This window comes from Lynx canadensis, chromosome B3 (genome assembly GCF_007474595.2).
Source record: "Lynx canadensis isolate LIC74 chromosome B3, mLynCan4.pri.v2, whole genome shotgun sequence".
Taxonomy (NCBI): domain Eukaryota; kingdom Metazoa; phylum Chordata; class Mammalia; order Carnivora; family Felidae; genus Lynx; species Lynx canadensis.
The window spans coordinates 112777659-112797604 of NC_044308.2; the positions used below are offsets into that span (position 1 = coordinate 112777659).

The 19946-nt window shown below is 33.9% G+C and overlaps 1 protein-coding gene across 14 annotated transcripts in view; it reads left to right on the plus strand.

Annotated features, from left to right (window-relative positions):
* The window catches only part of GPHN (gephyrin), a 628070-nt gene that overhangs the window by 400009 nt on the left and 208115 nt on the right, over window positions 1–19946 (plus strand). For all 14 annotated transcript variants that reach the window (XM_030319344.1, XM_030319345.1, XM_030319348.1 and 11 more), the window contains one exon: window positions 15811–15945. In XM_030319344.1, the coding sequence (XP_030175204.1) occupies window positions 15811–15945 (135 nt within the window). The remainder of the gene's footprint in view (window positions 1–15810; window positions 15946–19946) is intronic.

Genomic DNA, 19946 nt, shown 5'->3' on the forward strand with positions numbered 1-19946 from the left:
AGTAAAATTTTTATAACACTTAATCATAGCCACTAAAATAACAGTATCAGAAGCTCTAGAAAGATACATGATATATATTTTCTGAAAATCTATTTTGTATTCATATGTAATCTATTTTTACTATAAATTCAGATCTTATATTGCATATTTGGATGTCTAGTTGTATTTTTAGAAAATACAACCTACCCAGAGCTCCTGGCTGGCTCAGGCACAGGAGCATGCAGCCCTTGATCTCAGGGTTGTGAGTTTGAGCCCCATGTTGGGTATAGAGGTTACTAAAAGAATAAATAAAAACTTTAAAAACAACAAAAAAACGAAAATACAGCCTACCTTGAAGGTCTTTAAACAGAAGTTACCAGGAAAGGGTACACATGATGGAGCTAACCACCAAGCTGGACAGTGACTCTAAAAGCACTGCTACGGAGATTGACAAATTGTAGCTATGGAAGCCGTAACCCTTCATACATGCCTGCTTTGGGAAAAACTAGCTCCAATTATTATAAATTTGCTCACTGCCTACCCAAAATTAAATCCAAACATCTTCCTATTGATTAGTTTTCTAACTTTTCTGTAAATTTAAACATTTTTTCAATACAAAATTTTAAGTGGTAAAAATAATGATTCAAGGGGCATTGTATACTCACTTATGAATTTCCTTGACATCAAAATACAAGTTTATGTGTTTATTCTATTAGTATTCTTACTGGCACTTCAAAAGACCACAGAGTTCAAAAAGAGAAGTGATACTTCGGTTACATGTTCTGAGTTTGATATTGTAACTCCATTTTTTCTTTTACAAGTATTCACCCAGTCAAATTAATAGACCAGAAAAACAACATAGATTGAAAGAATTAGCACGGTTCCTTAAAAAAACTATGCATTCTCATTACAATTTCCCTTAAAGGGGAAAATTCTGTTGTTTAATAATCGACATTCAAAATTACATAGCATACCTGCAAAAGGTTTGAGATCAACTGGGACTAATTGTTTCCTCCATGCTCTCAGTTGCATAAGACAATAAGAATACAGATTACTCTCTAAAAGTGAAGGAATGTTATTTCCTTTGGAAGTGATTTGGCATTTCTTTTTCTCATTTGTGCTGACTTAACCCACTATAAATTCTGCTTACTCTAGGTGGATCCTCACTACTCCTTGGTAAGCCTTGGGTTCATCTCTTATTAACTCCTTCATACACATTGATGAATTGCAATTTTCAGAGCTTAACCTTTTTTCACCTCCTCCTTTTCCCCATTCTCTTCTCTTCTTGTTTTATTAAAATAAAGACCATCAAGGCTAAACATCTGTCCCTCTGCTTAAATTATTTTTTCTGAGTTAATTCTTCATTCTATTCCTTCTGTCTCAAAGAGAGCTTATAATTCTTAAAAGTTACTGGCTGCTTCTACTTCTTTATTATTAAGGAAATAATTATTAAGTATCAAGAAATTATTAAGTAGGCAAGACATTGTGTTCATTCTTTTACTTCTCCCTAACTGTTGACTGTGTAGACCAGGTCTTAATTTTGAAATAATCCCTTTCGTGGATTTTATTAGTAAAAAATCTATAATTGTACAAGTAATACATGAATACATTCTTATTAAAAATGAAAAATGAAAAAAATTAAAATTAAACAGATGATTAACACCCATTTGAACTATCCCCTCATCTTTTTATTTGCTTTCACGCTGCCCCGGAAGTAATCACTTTTTTTAAAAATCAGAGGGTTACCTTTCAAAACTTTTTTATACTTTTCTATACAAACATAGTAAATACAATCCTAGTAGTTTCTAAGTGGTGTGTGTGTGTGTGTGTGTGTGTGTGTGTGTGTGTGTGTTGAATTAACAAAGGAAGAGAGAAACTTGACAAACTGCTCCTAAAATACATATAGAATAAATGCAAAGGCCAAAAATAACCAAGATACTCTTGAATAAGGAAAAGAACCAAGTGGAAAGTCCTGCCTTATTAATATCAAGATTTAAAATGATGTAATTAAAGTACTGCATAATTGGTGTAAAATTTAACAGACCATTGGAACAGAATTTAAGCCCCCCCCAAACACCAACACACATATGGGCACATATGATAGTTTGTACTACATACTAGTGGAAAAAGTCTTTTTTCAATAAATGATGCTGCCACAATAGGCTGTCCGTGTCAAAAAAAAAAAAAAATGTTCACCTATCTCATAAAGTATACAAAAATCAATTCTAAGATTACTGGAGACCTAAATATGAAAGGCAAAACTATAAAACTTGTAGAATGTTATAGGACAACACTTTTTTTTTATGCTGGATTAGGGAAGGATTCCTTTTAAAAATACTTGAAATAAAATTCACATAACATAAAATTCACCATTTTGACCATTTGAAAGTGTATAGTTCACTGGCTTTTAGTACATTCACAGTGTTGTGCAACCATCAGCTCTATATAATTCCAGGATATTTTATCACTTCCCCCCCATAAATCCCATACCAATTAAGCAGTCACTCCCCATAACTTCTTTCCCCACCTCTGGCAACTACTAATTTGCTTTCTGTCTCTATGGGTTTGACTACTCTGGACATTACATACAAACGGAATCATATAATATGTGGCTTTTTATGTCTGGCTGGTTTTGCTTAACATCATGTTTTCAACGTTCATCTATGTTGTCGCATATATCAGCACTCCTTTTTATAGCTGCACAATATTCCATTATGTAGATATACTACATGTTATTTAGCCATTGATCAATTGATGGACATTTGGGTTGGTTCCACCTTTTGGTTATTAAAATAATGTTGGTATGAATATATGTGTACAAGTTTTTGTTTGAACACCACTTTTCAGTTCTCTTGCATGTACACCTAGGAATAGAATTGTTGAGTCATGCGATAATTCTGTTCAACTTTTTGAGGAACCACACAAACTGTTGTCTACTGAGATCTATCATTTTACATACCCAGCAGTGGTGGATGAGGTTTCTAGTTCTACATGCTCAACAACGTTTGTTATTTTCCTTAAAGAAAAAAAAAAAAAAACTATAGCCATTGAGTGGGTGTGAAGTGGTATTTCATTGTGGTTTTGATTTGCATTTCTCTAATGACTAATGATGATGAGCACCTTTTGTTGTTGTTTATTGGCCATTTGTATATCTTTTTAGAAGACTGGTCTATTCAAGACTTTTGCCTCTTTTAAAAAATGAGGTTGTTTTTAGAGACATCTGGGTGGCTCAGTCCATTAAGCTTCTGACTCCATGATCCGCGGTTTGTGTGTTTGAACTCCCCCGTGGGGCTCTGCACTGATGGTGTGGATCCTGCTTGGGATTCTGTCTTTCCCTCTCTCTGCCCCTCCCTGTTCATGCTCTCTGTCTCAAAATAAATAAATAAAAACTAAAAAAATGAGGTTGTTTTTAAATGGATTGTCTTCTGTTGTTGAGTTTTAAGTGTTCTTTGCGTATTTTGGGTACTAGACCATTAGCAGATAGATCATTTGCAAATCTTTCCTCCCATTCTATAGATCATCTTTTCTACTTTTATCAGTAATGCCCTTTTATACAAAGAAGTTTTTAATTTTGATGAAATCTTTTGTAAATTTTCTTTGTTTCCAATACTTTTGATAGCATATCTAAGGATCTATTACCAAATACAAGGTAATGAATACTTATTCCTATGTTTTCTTCTAAGCATGTTTGTCATTTTAGCTCTTATATTTAGGGCTTTCATTGATTTTGAAACAATTTTTGTATGTGGTATGAGATAAGGATCCAACTTCATTTTTTTGAATGTGGATATCCAGTTGTTCTGACACAATTTATTGAAAAAACTATTCTTTCTATTAACCTTAAATGTAACAGGGTTTATTTCTGAACTCCCAATTCTATGCCATTGATTTATATGTTTATCCTTTTGCAGGATTACACTGTTTTGAATACTGTACCTTTTAAGTAAGTTTTCAAATGAGAAAGTGTGCATCCTCCAACTTTCTTTTTCAAGATTATTTTGGCTACAGGGAGACCTTAAGTTTCCATATGAATTTTGAGATGGGTTTTTCTATTTTTGCAAAAAAAAAAAATCTGTTGGGATTTTGTAGGGTTCACATTGAATCTGGGGATCCCTTAAGGTAATATTGCCATGTTTACAATATACATCTTTCCATTTCTTTATGTCTTTTTTTTTTTTGTAATTTTCAGTGTACAAGTCCTGCACCTCCTTAATTAAATTTATTCCTTAATTTTTTATTCCCTTTGATGCTATTGTAAATGAGATTCTTTTATTGAAATTTTAAAAAAAAATTTTCAGTGTTAGTGTACAAAAATACAACCAATTTTTGTGAGTTCCTCATGTATCCTGCAACTTTGCTGAATTTATTGGCTTTAATAGTTCTTTCTGTGGGTTAAAGGATTTTGTATGTATAACATTATGCCCTCTATGAAGAAGTTTTATTTCTTCTTCCCAATTTGGATAGCTTTTATTTCTTTTCTTGTCTAATTTCCCTGGCTAGAACTTCCAATACAATGTTGAAAAGAAGTAGTGAATGAAGACATCCTTCATCTTGATCTTAGGAGGAAGCTTTCAGTCTTTTATCTAAAAGTAGGATATTAACTATGGGTTTTTCATAGATGCCCTTTATCAGGTTGGGGAAGTTGCCTTCTATTTATATCTATTTTTCTGAATGTTTTTATCATGAAAGGGTGTTCAGTTTTGTCAAATGCTTTCTCTACATCAATTGAGATTATCTTGTGGATTTTTTTCCTTATTCTATTAATGTGTTGTAGTATACTGATTATTTTTCTAATGTTGAACCACACTTGCACTTATGGAATAAATCCCGCTTGGTCATGGTATGTAATCATTTTAATACGCTGTTGGATTCAGTTTCTAGGGTCTTATTTAAGAGTTTGCATCTATATCATAAAGAATATTGGTCTATAGTATTATTTTCCTGTGATGTCTTCATTTGTCTTTGATATCAAGGTAATTGTGGCCCTGTGAAATGATTTGAGAAGTGTTTCCTCCTCTTCAGTTTTGTGGAAGAGTTTGTAAAGAATTTGTGTTAATTAGTTTTTAAACATTTGATAAAACTCTTTAGTAAGGCCATCTGGCCCTGTGTTTTTCCTTATTGGAAGTTTTTTTTTATTATTAACTCATACCTGTTATATGTCTACTCCAGATTTTCTACTTCTTGTATCAGTTTTCATAATTTCTATGTTTCTAAGAATTTTTTCATTTCATCTGGGTTATCTAATTGTTGGCATACAATTATTTATAGTATTATAATTCTTTTTATTTCCTTGTGATTAATAGTAATGTCCCCACATTCATTCCTGCTTTTAGTAATATGAATTTTCTTTTTTTTTTCTCAGTCTAGATTAAAATTTGTCAATTCTATTGTTCTTTCCAAAGAACGAACTTTGGTTTTGTTGATTATTTCACTGTCTTTTTGTTCTCTATTTTATTTATCTTTACTATACTTATTATTAGTTCTTCTCTTTGCTTTAGGTTTAGTTTGCTCTCTTTTTAGTTCTTTAAGGTGTAAGGTTAGAGTATTGATTTGAAATCTTTATTTTTAAAGTAGATGTTTGCAACTATAAATTTCTCTCTGAGCACTACTGTTGCTGTACTCGTAAGTTTTGGTATGTTGTGTCTTCATTTTCATTTATGTGAAAATATTGTAATTTCCTTTGTGATTTTTTCCTCAACTCATAGTTAAGAATGTGTTTAAATTGGGGGCACCTGGGTGGCTCAGTTGGTAAAGCATCCCTCTCTTGGTTTCTGCTCAGGTCATGATCTCTCAGTTTGTAAGTTCGAGCACCCCATCGGGCTCTGTGCTGACAGTGCAGAGCCTGCTTGGGATTCTCTGTCTCTTTGTCTCTTTCTCCCCCTCTCCCCCCACCTCTCTCCCTCTCCCCCCATCTCTCTCCCTCTCCCCCCACCCCACTCTCTCCTCCCACCCTACTCTCTCCCCCTCCCCCTCTTATGCACAGTCTCTCGCTCCCTCTCAAAATAAATAAATAAACTTAAAAAAAGAATGTTTAATTTCCACATATTTGTAAATTTCCCAATTTATTTCTCTATTGGTTTCTACTTACTTTTCATTATGGTTAGAGAAGATACATTGTATGATTTCAGTATTTAGTGAGACATATTTTGTGGCTTAACATTTAGTCTACTTGGAAAATGTTCCTTGTTCACTTGAGAAAAAAAGTGTATTTTACTGTTATCAGGTAGTTTTTTTCCTCTGTATTGTTGCTGATTTATAACGTCGGTCAAATCTTCTGTTTTACTTGTTGCATCTTCTGATGAGTTGTTCTAACCATTTATTGAAAGTGGAACATTGAAGTCTCTCAGTATTATTGTTAAACTTTTTCACCAATACTATTAGTTTTTGCTTCATATACTTTGGGGCTCTCATTAGGTGTGGATATGTTTATAATTCTTACATTTTATGATGGATTGACCTTTTTTATCATTATTTCACGTTTTTGTCTCTTGTAACAGTTTTTATCTTAAAGTCCATTTTGTCTGATATTATTATAGCCATTCTGGCTGTCTTCTTTTTCTTTTTTTTTTCATTCTAGCTCTCTTTTGGTTACCGTTTGCATAAGATAAATTTTCCCATTCTTTTACCTTCCACCTATTTGTGTCTTTGGATCTAAAATATGTACTGTACTTAGATAATGTTTTTTTAATCCATTCTGTTAGTCTCTACCTTTTATTTGGGTAGTTTAATCCACTTACATTTAACATAATTACTGATAAGGTAAGGTGTTTTTTTTTTTTTTCCAGTTTGTTTTCTATATATCTTATTATTTTTATGCCTCATTTTTTTCATTACTTCCTTCATTTTTGAATAATGGTATTTTCTAGAGGCACCTGGGTGGCTCAGTTGGTCAAGCGTCCAGCTTCTGCTCAGGTCATGATCTCACAGTTCATGAGTTCAATCCCCACATCAGGCTGTGTGCTGACAGCTCATAGTCTGGAGCCTGCTTCAGATTCTGTGTCTCCTTCTGTCTGCCTTTCCCTCGCTCTCTCTCTCTGTCTCTCTCTCTCTCTGTCTCAAAAATAAACATTAAAAACAAGTTACTAGATATTTTCTATGTGTCATTTTGATTTTTCTCTCATTTTTTGGCAAATATTCTTTTAGTTATCTTTTTAGTGGTTGCTCTGGGGGTTAAATTAACATCTTACTTTGTAACAGTCTAATTTGAATTAATACCAAATGAGCTTAAATATTATGCAAAAACTTTGTCCCATCTCCCTCACTTATGTTATTTTCACAATATACATATTTATACCTTGTGTGTACACCAACACAAATTTATAATTATTGTCTTATATAGTTTTATTTTTAAATGGTATTAGATTTACCAAAATATGTATTAATACTTTTATGTCTACCTTGTAGAGTACCAGTTTATTTATTTCTCCATGTGAATCCCAAGTTACTATCTAATGTACTTTCATTTCAGCCTGAAGGACTCCTTTTAGCATTTCTTGTAGGGAAGGTCTACTAGTATTGAACTCTGTTTTTGTTTATCTGAGAATATTTTGATTTCCTTTTCATTTTGAATTATATTTTTGCCAGATATAAAATTTCTGGGTGACCATTTTCTTTCAGCATTTTGAATATGTTAATTTGCTACCTATTGACCCTTATTGTTTTTGCTGAGAAATCAGCTGTTAATCTTTTGGGGGATCTCCCATATGAATTGCTTCTCTCTTGCTGCTTTCAAAATTCTTTATCTTTTACTTTCAACAATTTGTTATGTGTCTTGGTATAAATCTCTTTAACTCGGAATTGTTGAACGTCCTGGGTATATAGATTTGTGTCTTTCATCACATTTGGAAAGTTTTCAGTCATTACTTCCTCCAATATTTTCTTTGCCTCTTTCTCTCTTCTTCTGGGACTCCCATTACGCATATCATTGCTCCTTGTCATAATTATAGGTTTTGGTTTGTTGATTAACTTTTCTTGTCAAGTTTTATTATTTATTGTGTGTGGTTACTGAAGTCTCTGTTCCATTAGCTTTTTGATCAGCTAGTAATTCAACAGAGATTTCCTTAAATGTCTGGGATAAATATATACTGAAAAAGAAAAATCTCTCATTCTTTGCATTTGGACTCTGTATATGTGTCAGGGCATGCCTTCAGCACTCAGCCAGTTTACAGTTTTGACTTAGCCTTCATTTCCTGCTTGTGCAGAGTCTGAAGTTTGACAGAGGTGAAATATTAAGTGAAGTCTTCTGAGGATGTGGCCAACCCTGGACATAAATATGACCTCTAAATTCCCAGGAATATGTGGGAGTTTTTCAAAGTCCTTATGCCTGAAAGCGTTTCATTACATTGCCTTTCCTCCCAAGTTTTTGTTAGTCTATTCTTTGTCCCAACTGTTATCCCTTGCCCAGACAGCAGTAGTTAATATATTTGTCTTTACATTTTTGGGCAGTACCACCAGCTGGTTAGCTGTAGGAGTCCTGGGAGAGTTTGAGGTTAGGAGAAATAAAAGCAAGCCCTAAATGCCCTTCAGTGAACTAACTGACATGTTGAAGCAAAGAACTGTAATTCTTAAGAATAAGGTTTATTCTCCCTCCAGTACTAAGAACCTTATGAGGAATGTGAGCTGTGTCTTCAAGTCTACCACTGAGCTGTTTAGTGGAGGAATTGGTTTTTTGTTGTTTTTTTTTATTTTTGATTTTTTTTCTTGATTAAGTATTCACCTGGTTGCTATAAACTTTTAGTTTTTAGATTTGGGGTAAAGTTGATTCTGACAGTTTTTGCTAGTTTCATGGTGTGATAGAATTTTCACATTTCCTACTCTGCCATTTCCACTGGATTCCTTTTAGGACACAAAGACCACTAACTATAAAGGAAACTATTGGTATATTTGGCTAAATTAAAATGTTCTATTAATCATAAAACATGATTAAGTAAGACAACAAGCTATAAAATAGAAATAGATGTTTTCAGCATACAAAACTGATAAAGAACTAGTTATCCAGAATAAATACAGACATCTAACAATTTAAAAAGGACAACCCAATAAGAGAATATTTGAGCAAAAGACTTGAAGAGGGTCTTTACCAAAAAGAACATCTAAATGCCTGATAAACATATAAAATAATGCTTTTTCTCATTAATAGGGAAAGGAAAATCAAGCCCTCAAAAACATATTATTACTACTACCAGATTTGAAAAAAAAAAATTGCTAGTATGGACAATACTATGTAGAGATAAGTTGTGGAGTAGGAGGAACTATCACCATTTTCTTTTGATAATGCCAAATTGCCTTAACCAATTTGGAAATTTGTAAAAGAGGGTATGCCTACCCTAAAGCCAGCAATTCTGAGTGTGTGTGTGTGTGTGTGTGTGTGTGTGTGTGTGTTTGAGTGTGTATCCTAAAATTAATAATGATACATGCTAGAATATTCAAAGTAGCATTGTTCATAGTGTCTCCAAAACGGAGACAGTACAAATGCCCATCAACTGAGTAATCCATATTCACTGCCTCCTTTTCCTTACCTCCAGTTTTTGTTTTTGTTTTTGTTTTTGTTTTACCTCTTATAATTGGGTACCTGTCTTCATCAAATAATGAAATAGCTATCTCTCAGGGCGTTTGGGTGGCATGGTCAGTTAAGCATCCGATTCTTGATTTCAGCTTGAGTCATGATCTCATGGTTGGTTTGAGCCTGTCATTAGGCTCTGAACTGACAGCACGGAGCCTGCTTGGGATTCTCTCTTACCCTCTCTCTCTCTGCCCCTCTCCCCATCAGGTGCTCGCTCTCTCGCTCTCTCTCTCTCTCTCTCTCTCTCTCTCTCTGTCTCATTCTCTCTGTCCATCTCTCAAAATAAATAAACTTAAAAAAAAAAAAGAAAGAAAAAACTGCCTCTCAGACAACTAATAACTACTCCTGCAAAGAATTTCGAAGTTTATCTTTTGCCTAAGTTTCTTTTGAGATAGGTGGAAAATTTATTTCTAGGCTACATAATGAAATTGTGAGTTTATGGTTGCCAGTTATAACTGGATCCATGTTATTGATAATTCCTTGCCCAAATCCTTAGTTATCCTCCCTGCTAATTCATCAACATATATATCCAGATATTTATGAAAGTTATCTTTGCCACTTATATTTCCCCATTTTTCTCATTAATGGATTTTCACTTCAAGCATGAAAGGAAAAAATAACAGTGAATGTGTCTCCTCTTTTCTTACAAATTACCCCACTTTATCATCCCACTTGCTTCCTCAACTCACTTCTACTCTTTTTACTCTACTGGTAACTTCTTTAATTGCTGGATCTAATGACATTTTTTAAAGTTTTTATTTAAATTCCAGTTATGTAACATACAGTGTGATATTAGTTTCAGGTGTATGGGTAGTGATTCAATACTTCCATACAACATCCAGTGCTCATCACAGCAAGTGCACCCCTTAATCTCCATCACGTATTTTACTCATCCCCATACCCAATTCCCCTCTGATAACAATCAGTTTGTTCTCTATAGTTAAGAGTCTGTTTCTTGGTTTGCCTCTCTTTCTTTTTTTTTTCTTTTTTTCCCATTTACTCATTTGTTTTATTTGTTTCTTAAATTCCACATATGAATGAAATCATATGAGATTTGCCTTTCTCTGACTGACCTATTTCGCTTAGCATAATACTCCCTAGCTCCATCTACATCATTAGAAATGGCAAGATTTAAATCTTTTTTATGTATGTAAATGTATACACACACACACACACACACGTATATATATACCACATCTTTTTTATCCATTCATCAGTTGATGGACACTTGGGCTGTTTCCATAGTTTGGCTGTTGTAGGTAATGCTGCTGTAAACATCAGGGTTCATGTGTCCTTTTGAATTAGTATTTTTGTATTCTTTGGGTAAATATCTAGTAGTGCAATCACTGGATAGTAGGGTAGTTCTATTTTTTTTTTTTTTTTTTTTAATTTTTTGTTTTTCAACGTTTATTTATTTTTGGGACAGAGAGAGACAGAGCATGAACGGGGGAGGGGCAGAGAGAGAGGGAGACACAGAATCGGAAACAGGCTCCAGGCTCTGAGCCATCAGCCCAGAGCCCGACGCGGGGCTCGAACTCACGGACCGCGAGATCGTGACCTGGCTGAAGTCGGACGCTTAACCGACTGCGCCACCCAGGCGCCCCGGGTAGTTCTATTTTTAACTTTTTGAGGAACCTCCATACTTCACCAGAGTGACTGCACCAGTTTGCATTCCCACCGACAGTGCAAGAGGGTTCCTCTTTCTCCATATCCTTACCAACACCATTGTTTCTTGTGTTAGTGATTTTAACCATTCTGACAGGTATGAGGTAATATTTCATTGTAGATTTGATTTGCATTTCCCTGATGATCACTGATGTTGAGCATCTTTTCATGTGTCTATTGGCCATCTGTATGTCTTTTTTGAGAAGATGTCTTTTCATGTCTTCTGCCCATTTTTTAATTGGATTATTTACTTTTTGGGTATTAAGTTTTATAATGCTTTATACATTTTGGATACTAACCCTTTATTGGATATTTAATTTATAAATATCATGTCCTATTCTATCAGTTGCCTTTTAGTTTTGCTGTTGTCCCAGTAGTTTATTTTTCATTTTGTTTCCCTTGCTTCAGGAGATATATCTACAAAGAAGTTGCTACAGCCCATGTCAAAGAGGTCACTGCCTGTGTCCTCTTCTAGGATTTTTATGATTTCAAGTCTCATTGAATATTCTTTTCTGCTTTGTAAAAGATTAATCGACCATATAATTGTGGGTTCATTTTTGGGTTTTCTGTTCTGTTCTACTGATTTATTTGTCTATTTTTGTGCCAGTACCATACTGTTTTGGTCACTACAGCTTTGTAATATAACTTGAAGTCTGGAATTGTGATACCTCCAGCTTTGTTTTCCTTTTTCAAGGTTGCTTTTTGGCTATCCGGGATCTTTTATGATTCCATACCAATTTTAGGATTGTTTTTTCTAGCTATGTGAAAAATGCTGGTGATATTTTGATAGGGATTGCATTAAACATGTAGATTGCTTTGGATAGTAGAGACGTTTTAATAATATTTGTTCTTCCATTTCATGAGGATGGACTGTTTTTCCATTTCTTTGTGTCATCTCCAGTTTCTTTCATCAGTGTTTTATATTTCACATCTTCAGGTTAAGCTTATTCCTAAGTATCTTATTGTTTTTGGTGCCATTGTAAATTTAATTGATTACTTGTTTCTTTCTCTACTGCTTCATGATGTGTATATAGAAATGCATCAGATTTCTGTAGACTGATTTTTATCCTGAACCTTTATTAAATTCGTTTATAAGTTCTCAGTTTTTTGGTGGAGTCTTTCAGGCTCTCAGTGGCTTTTTTCCAACTCTCATCCTACTCATATTATAATAGTTGATATCTTTTAACATCTCCTTGAAAGTTTTTTCTCTCTTCCCTTCCCTTATGTTCACACTGTCTTGATTTTCCTTTTAAGTGTCTAACAATTTCTTAAAGATTTGAAAACCAAATAATTTATCTTCCAAACTGAAATACTTTTGAAAATGAAAAATTTGGTATTTAATATTGAGCCAGTATGATAGATACAAATCCTGATTGCTCAAGGAAAAATAGGATGTACTATTATTTCATTTACAGATTCTTTTTTTTTCCTCCTCAATTTTTTCTTCTGTTATCCATCTTCTGAGTTCCATAATATGGATCTTACCTAGAATTATCAACCATCATCTTTTGTTCTTTTACATACTGTCCTTGGATGATCTGAAACATTTGCATGGCTGAAACTACCACCTCCATTGATAATTACCAAAGTATATATCTTTTTTTTATGTTTATTTATTTTTGAGAGAGAGACAGAATACAAGTTGGGTGGGGGGGGGGGCAGGCAGAGAGAGAGGGAGACACAGAATCTGAAGCAGGCTCCAGGCTCCAAGCTGTCAGCACAGAGTCCAACATGGGGCTCGAACTCACAAACCATGACATTGTGACCTGAGCCAAAATCAGATGTTTAACTGACTGAGCCACCCAGGTGCCCCTCCCAAAGTATATATCTAATCCTTAACTTTTTCCTGAGCTCTAGACTCATATTTCTTTTTTTTTTTATTTTATTTTTTATTTTTTTTAATTTACAACCAAATTAGTTAGCATATAGTGAAACAATGATTTCAGGAGTAGATTCCTTAAAGCCCCTTACCCATTTAGCCCATCACTCCTCCCACAACTCCTCCAGTAACCCTCAGTTCTCCGTATTTATGAGTCTCTTCTGTTTTGTTCCCCTCCCTGTTTTTTTTATTTTTGTTTCCCTTCCCTTATGTTCATCTGTTTTGTCTCTTAAAGTCCTCATATGAGTGAAGTCATATGATTTTTATCTTTCTCTGACAAATTTCACTTAGCATAATACCCTCCAGTTCCATCCACGTAGTTGCAAATGGCAAGATTTCATTCTTTTTGATTGCTGAGTAATATTCCATTGTATGTATTTACCACATCTTCTGTATCCATTCATCCATTGATGGGTATTTGGGCTCTTTCCATGCTTTGGCTATTGTTGATAGTGCTGCTATAAACGTGGGGGTGCATGTGTCCCTTCGAAACAGCACACCTGTATCTCTTGGATAAATGCCTAGTAGTGTAATTGCTGGGTCATAGGGTAGTTCTATTTTTAGTTTTCTGAGGAACCTCCACACTGTTTTCCAGAGTGGCTGCACCAGCTTGCATTGCCACCAACAATGCAAAAGAATTCCTCTTTCTCCGCATCCTCGCCAACATCTGTTGTTGCCTGAGTTTTTAATGTTAGCCATTCCAGCTCATATTTCTAATAGCTCATTGGGTATCTCCAGACTATTAACCCCAAAGTATGTCCTTCAAATTTAAACTTATCTTTTCCCTGAAATATCCTGCTGTTCTGTTTACACTCATACACACACACACACATACATAGAGAGATGTGTAGTGTATGTATACTTGTGTGTGTGAGTCTGGCAATCTGTATATCATACATACATCCTACTTTGAGCATATGCTTTCTTAGGTATTGGGCATACAATAGTAGCAAAAGCACAGTTTCATCATAACAGTGCATTCTAGTATGTGAGATAGACATCTAAATGTAGTATACATATAAATATAGTATAAATGTGGAAATTGCTATGAAGTAGAGAAACATGGTGTCAAGTGAAGTACAATAGGAGCCTTCTTTGACTTTCTATCCAATACTTGGCCTTTTTTATTAGACATAAGTGGCAACATATAGCTCTTTTAAACCAGACTATCCACCATTTCTTTAAAATATTTATCACAATTCAGTACTCAAATGTATTAGGTAGAGCAGTTTTTCTTCTCAGAATTCCCATTGCCTTCACCCTAGCTATGGGAATATTCTTTATAAATCACATAAAATGTTAGGCCCTAACATGGTAGCAATACCATCAGTAATGAGGATGTTGGTATGGAAACTAAATAAAAGAGCTTCTATGGAAATTGTATTATGTCCTTTTGGAGAAACAGATGATACATAAGAACAGCAGTACCTTCCCAGTCATAAAGTCTGGCTGCTGCTTCCTTGTTTTCACATAGTAAGTGATACTTGCTGATTGAATATTAGTTAATTATTTATCCTTTTATCACATATACATCCCCTCTTATGCACAAAACTTGAAAGTGGTCAAGTTCTCATTTTGAGATTAGAAAACCTAAACCCATTAGTACTAGCCCAGAACAAAATTATGCATGCTGCAAAATAATAATTTTATAATCAACATAATTAGTAATTTTTAAAATAAATAATCCATGTTGTTTATATATTTTTAGAATAGTGACAGTTACATCAGTATCACGTTGATAGGTGTAATATGAGTAATAATAAACATTAAGTATTTACTACTTACAAGTGCTAGATAATTTATATACAGTATCTTATTTAACCCTCAATAGTAATCCAGTGAGGTAGATACTATCATTAGCTTCATTTTTTTTAGATAAAGGAAATGGTGATTTAAAAATTATAGCCGTCAGTGTCCCAGCAGAAGTCATAGCATAGTTAAAAGGATAATTGAGAAGAGTTTAATGAAGGGACAATAGTGCCTACAAAAGTTTGGGCAGGTTATAGGGAAAGCAACAAGACACAATGCAGTGTCCTAGTGTTCCCTGGGACTAGTAATACTGGGAACCCTTAATACTCTAGTCCTAATGGGGCAAAGACAGGGAACTCCTACTGGAATCCAGAAAAGAGCTGTAAGCAAGGGTCATCTGACAGGGGCTGTGACTTAGCCAGCCTGAGGTGACCAGGTAGAAAGGAGCCAGGGGAATAAAGACCAGATCTTAATCTCCTCTAATGCTTTAGTTTCCTGGCAGTGCCTCCCACTGGCTGAATGCAACTAGAAACTAGACAGTACAGACTGGCTTGTTGATTTTATCTATACAGGTCAGTTTAGAGCAGAGAGGATGAAGAAGGGTGGAGAATCTGAAAGGAAAATGGAAAATATCTAAGAATTAAATAACTATTACGTGGCAGAGCCAGTATATGAATGCCAGACACTTTACTCCGTAACCATAATGCTAAACTGCTTCTCATAAAAAAGTTCCATGAAATATTATTTGGCCAGGGAAAATATTTTAAATCTGAAGGTTTCTGTCCTATCACAAATTGTTGGATAGAAACCTATATCCAAACTCACGGACAGGCATTTATACCTAACAGTAAGTGACACCAAATATATGAGAGCTAGGCAGCAAATAATGCCACAGAAAAAAAGTTAGGTGTTGATACTGATTTCAGTGTTGTTGGTGTTTTCAGAATATTAAGCCATCCTTGTTTTTCTTGTTCAGATTCCAGATTCCATCATTTCTCGTGGTGTTCAGGTGCTCCCACGAGACACAGCCTCCCTCAGCACTACTCCTTCAGAATCGCCTCGTGCTCAGGCTACATCTCGCCTTTCTACAGCTTCCTGCCCAACACCAAAAGTAAGTACAGTTCCTTGGCACCTTACACCTATTCTACTATCTGAGTGTGGGAAACTTAACCAGTATTTCCCTCTGTTTGTCAAGGTTGGATTGCATGCAAGATAATGCAATGAAAAATTAGTGGACTATAAGATAATTACCACTTACTGTTTTACAGATTGTGCATATTAGGCCAATAGTAAGATAATAGAAATTTCATGTAAAATGTCTACTCCTACATTCACAGCTACAGACATCACTTTCTGTAGCTCCTGTTTCTTTGCTCTAGACTTGTTATTTTTTAGCATACTCATCAGTATAGATGTGAAGTTACTTGTTTATGCAAAGGGTGAATGCATTTCTTTAAAAAGCAAAATTAACAAAATAATGTCACCAAAGGGTTTTTTTTTTTTAACTTGTCCAAGCTAGGGTAGCTCCCTGCTCTAGTATCATGCCAAATTTTTTCAAACATATTCAACTTGGAATGTTGCTGCCTAATATTTGGAAACAAATCTAAATTGATTAGAAAGAAAGTTTTAATGCCAACCTTTGGGGGAGGGAGGAAGTTTTTTAGTATTTATTTTTTTACAATTTTTCCCAAGTACTGAATCATGTGTTGGAGGAAAAAAGGATTAGACATTTATTTGCTGCCTCACATCTCCATGTATATGATAAATTAAGTAGCAGACGTAATTATGGCTATTACTGCTTTCTTCCGGAATGTCCCTTTCCTGGTTAAGTTAGTCATTTGTGCTTTCAAGATTTCAATATGATGGATCCAATATTGGCATCAAAAGATTAACAGTAACATTCCTTCTTAATTGATAAGATGTGGTGTTCAATATCAAATTTTCACTAAATTTATTCAAGAGATATGCAGGTAATTTTTCAAACTATGGCTTTCTCTGTCATCAGATTTACCACTTATATAGCTGTCTTCCTCAATTCCAACTTTTTCCTGAGTTTTAAGAATGTTGCATCTGGACTTAACTAGAAGTGATCTCAAGCCATTCTTCATATGTGTAGTACGGTTGCTTTTACATTCCATGGTACAACCTTCTCAGCAAAGTCCTCACAGTGTTATTACTGTTGTATATCATTGTTTTTAGACTTGTGTCAAATACAACCAATATTAATTTATAGTTTAAAAAAATTATGGTTCTAAATCTTTAATGAAGACAAAATGTAAGAACATTCTAGACATAAAATGTATGTTAATGCCATTCAGGTGCCAGTCAGCTTACATCTTCCACTGAATGAAAACATGGAGTTCTAAGACTTGAATTGCAAAGAAGAATCTCATTCATGACTTTCAAAATTTTTTAACAAAATAATTTATTGTTTGCATTAAATCTCAATTATATAAGCTATACTCATTTATGAAGTCTAGAAAATAATGCTAAAACTTAAGTCCACTATAAATGTTTAGTCAAATATTAAGACCTAAATGTTGGGAATGCAGAACTGTTCAAGATGCAGTATTCTTTTCCTTAATAGTATACTATGAACATTTATAAATATTTTAAGCTAAATTCAGTTATACATAGTAGTTCTTGAGCCTTTTTAAAACTTTATAATTATATCCTAATTACAAAGAGAACATTAAATACAATTTTAAAATAATTTGGCATTCCAAATTTACTAAAGTGAAATCCTAAAAATAAAAAAGTCAAATTAATCTATTGAAAGTCTCAAATTATAAGACTGTTTAATTAAAATCTAAACTAAATATTCTTATATTTGCTTTTATATCAGTGACATATAGTCACTGCACCCATGGAGTTTACAGTTTAATTAATGTATATTAAAATAAATATTAAGATAAATGTAAATTATTCTGATAATCATAATTTTACTGTAACTTAATAATTATAAATTGAAATTCTTGCTAAGCAGAAATGAAAAGTTACATTGATAGAAAATAATAGGAGGGAAACCTTACTTAAATAGGATTATCAGAGAAGATGTCTCTAAGGGGAACATTTCACCAGGGACAAAAAGGATATATAAAAACAAAACAAAATTCAGCAATAATGACCATTTTAAAGGTGGCTGTCACCAGCCAATTATCACCAATCAGGAACTCTCAGACTAAAATATCCTTAGTACATGAAAGTCTTAATTCAGTGACTTCAAAATCCAACTTCAGCTATTAGTTCTATGTATTTTAAAAATTTTTTTTTTCAACGTTTATTTATTTTTTTTGGAACAGAGAGAGACAGAGCATGAACGGGGGAGGGGCAGAGAGAGAGGGAGACACAGAATCGGAAACAGGCTCCAGGCTCTGAGCCATCAGCCCAGAGCCCGACGCGGGGCTCGAACTCACGGACCGCGAGATCGTGACCTGGCTGAAGTCGGACGCTTAACCGACTGCGCCACCCAGGCGCCCCAGTTCTATGTATTTTAAATAATGACTTTTTGTCTTTGCCTACTGAGTCAAATTACAAGGCCATAGGTTTTAGCACATAAATCTAGGTGAATTGTTTATTTTAGCATAGAATATTTAGGGCAGAAAAGTCAGAAAGCCGGGCTTCTCATTTGAGATGTGGGTAAATGATGTTATTAACTATATTAAGGAATAATAAGAGAAGAAACACATTTTGAAGGTAAAAGGAATTAATACATTTGGTTTTGAACGTCTTCAATCTGAGATATATATGAGACATCCCATGGATGACAGCCAGCATAAAATTAGAACACTAGTGAGTTTGACATTGTTACTGTTACTGTTACTGCATCTTGGTGCTGATATTTATAATTTAGTACCTAATAGTGTTCACTAAACCTCATAGAAATCCCTCTTCTATGTTTCAGGTTAGACATGCAGTCTGTCATGTGCAGAAATATATGTGCAAATACATTTTCTTTACATGAAAAATATGGTACAGTCTTGAATGATCAGCAGTAGAAAAAACACTTGATAGTAGAAGATATAGATTCAAATGCTGGCTTCTCTGCTTAATAATCACACTACCTTAAGCAAGTTGCTCAGCTTTTCTGAGCTTTGGATCTGTGATTAAATGTAATCTTTGCCTCCCCAACAGGGTTTATTAATTTATTAAATGAGTCTTTTCCTGGTTCTGGGGAAGCAGTGGTGAGCAACCAGATATTGTTCTTACCATTACAAACAGACAAACAGGCAATTACAAATTATAATAAAGTATAAGTGGTATGATTTATCACCAGAGGACAAAATACTTTGGGAATAACCATCAGAAGCACTTAACCTAGTCTTTGTAAAAATGTAAAAGAGCTAAATAAACAAATTATGATTAAAAGCTAGTAGTTCCAACCTTTCTGTCTGTAGCTTTTTATCAGCTGGTCAGTATTTAAGCTAAAGGACTTATGTGTGCATCTGTTTTCTTTTAGATCAACAACTATAATATCAAACATTATTTTAGGTTCATATTTTATATGTTTACTACAATATAATACAATATCATATCATAGATTATCCTTTTATTTTTTTTAATTATCAGCTGTATTGAGGACAAGATCTATAAAATATACCAGACAAGATCTATACCATTTGGATTTACCTTTTGGTATATACCAAAAGGTATACCTTTTTAGTACAAAATCTAGTAAAGATAACCATGTATTATCTTTTCTAAACAATTCTTTATTAAATGGCTTTGTCTCCAACAAATATTTATTTGCTGAAATGAGATAATATTTTATTGTATGTGGGGAAAAAATTATTTCTCTTTTATATCAGTTATTTTGTTTTAATTAAATCTGTCTGAAATGACAAATGATTTTTACTCCACTTGCTTTATGACACTGTGAAGTATCTTGTAAGAACAAACGAGATTTTAATCTTTCATTGCCCTAAGTAAAACAGTGGCTTAGCCAAAAATGTCAAATAGTATGTAGATTCTATTTCAATAGTAGTGGGCAATATTTAGAAGACTTAAATTCTAACATGGTGGTTGTATCCCAAAAAATGTTTGCTAAAAGAAAAATTCTATAACAGAAAAATTCTCTTGTAAAGTAAACATGACTCACAATTTATATGAATA